At 60.8% G+C, this 1,369-nt stretch overlaps 1 protein-coding gene across 1 annotated transcript in view; it reads left to right on the top strand.

Moving 5' to 3' along the window:
• Positions 1–25: 25 nt before the first annotated feature.
• ETH_00041540 (uncharacterized protein) overlaps positions 26–1,369 on the top strand; it is a gene marked incomplete at both ends in the record, with an annotated part of 1,898 nt that continues 554 nt past the window's right edge. The window contains 2 exons of the mRNA XM_013373792.1: positions 26–761; positions 1,301–1,338. Coding sequence (XP_013229246.1) covers positions 26–761; positions 1,301–1,338 — 774 coding nt within the window. The remainder of the gene's footprint in view (positions 762–1,300; positions 1,339–1,369) is intronic.

The raw sequence follows: 1,369 nt of genomic DNA, 5'->3' as shown, positions 1-1,369 counted from the left end.
CCCTCCGGTGCTCGATTTGCTGCTGATGGGGGGCCCCCCTTCATACCGCTGGCTGTCTTTGTACCCTTTGGGGGCCCCAGGGGCCCCCAAGGGGCCTCAAAGGAGGGGCCCCCTGCAACGGCTGCTGCGTTTGGGTTTGCTGCTGCTGCACCCCACGCAGCGGAGGCTGCAGCAGCAGCAGCAGCAGCAGGCTGCTGCAGCAGCAACGCTTGCTGCGCTGCAGCAGCAAAGCCGCACATACACAGAATCCCAAGAGGCACAGCAAGGGGCCCACCGGGCCCCCAAACTGCTGCAGCGGGGGGCCCCCAGGCAAGGGTCCCTAGAGCCTGCCCAAGGGGGGCCCCCGGGGCAGCAAGGGGGGCCCCTGCTGCTGCGAGAGGGGCCCCCGCTGCTTCAGGGGGGCCCCCCGCTGCTGCAGGAGGGGGGCCCCCTGCAGCAGGGAGGGGGTGCCCCCCTGCTGTTTGCTCAGGGGGTGTGGGGCCCCGCAAGCGATTTGCTGCTGCTCGTGGGTCTTGGCTGCTCCTTTTGGGTTTATGAAATGGCTGCTGCAGTGCAGCAGCAGCAGCAGCAGCTACTAGTGCTGCAGCTGCTGCAGCAGCAGTGGCAGAGGCCACGACGCAGCAGGCGGCTGCTCCACGAACTTCGGAGGCGCAGCAGCAAACTACAGCAGCAGCAGCAGCAGCAGCAGCAGCTGCTCGATATGTGGGGCCTGCCATCCTGGCCCGCCTTTGAAATTATGTCTCATATACACAAGGTCTTGGGTAAACCCTAAACCCTAAACCCTAAACCCTAGGCCTCAAAGGCTAGTATCTGAAGTCCTGTCCGGTAGCAGGGGCACTAAAGTCTGAGCCTAAGGATTCAGGGTATAGGATTTGGGGTTTAGGGTTTAGGGTTGAGGGTTTAGGGTTTAGGGTTTAGGGTTTACGTTTCGCAGCTGCGAACAGCAAGGCTTTGCTGCAGGGTCCCCGCAGCGAGGTGAGGGGCCCCCGCGGTGTAAAGGCATTTAAAATAAATGATCTCATTATTGCTTGCAACGCACGTAAGCTGCTGATGCTGCTGCTGCTGCTGCTGCTGTTGCTGCTGCTGCTACTGTGGTGCGGCTGCTGCTGCAGCTGTGGTGTGACTTTTGCTGCTGCTGCTGCTATGGTGTGACTCTTACTGCTGCTGCTGCTGCTGCTGCTATGGAAGTGACAGCGGTTTTTATTGCTGCGTCAGATCGGCAGAGCAGGTTGCCTTTGTTAGCAGCGGCAGCAGCAGCAGCAGCAGCAACAGCAGCAGCAAATGTGTTATTCTGCTACAGGCCGGAGACCCAAAAGTGTTCACTGGGAAGGGGCAGAGGTGCGCATACACCCCAATTCTTGTGTGCTGC

This window comes from Eimeria tenella, genomic scaffold (genome assembly GCF_000499545.2).
Source record: "Eimeria tenella Houghton genomic scaffold, Eth_scaff1743, whole genome shotgun sequence".
Classification (NCBI taxonomy): domain Eukaryota; phylum Apicomplexa; class Conoidasida; order Eucoccidiorida; family Eimeriidae; genus Eimeria; species Eimeria tenella.
The sequence above is the reverse complement of the archived record's forward strand: the minus strand, read 5'-3'. Positions and strand labels throughout refer to the sequence as shown.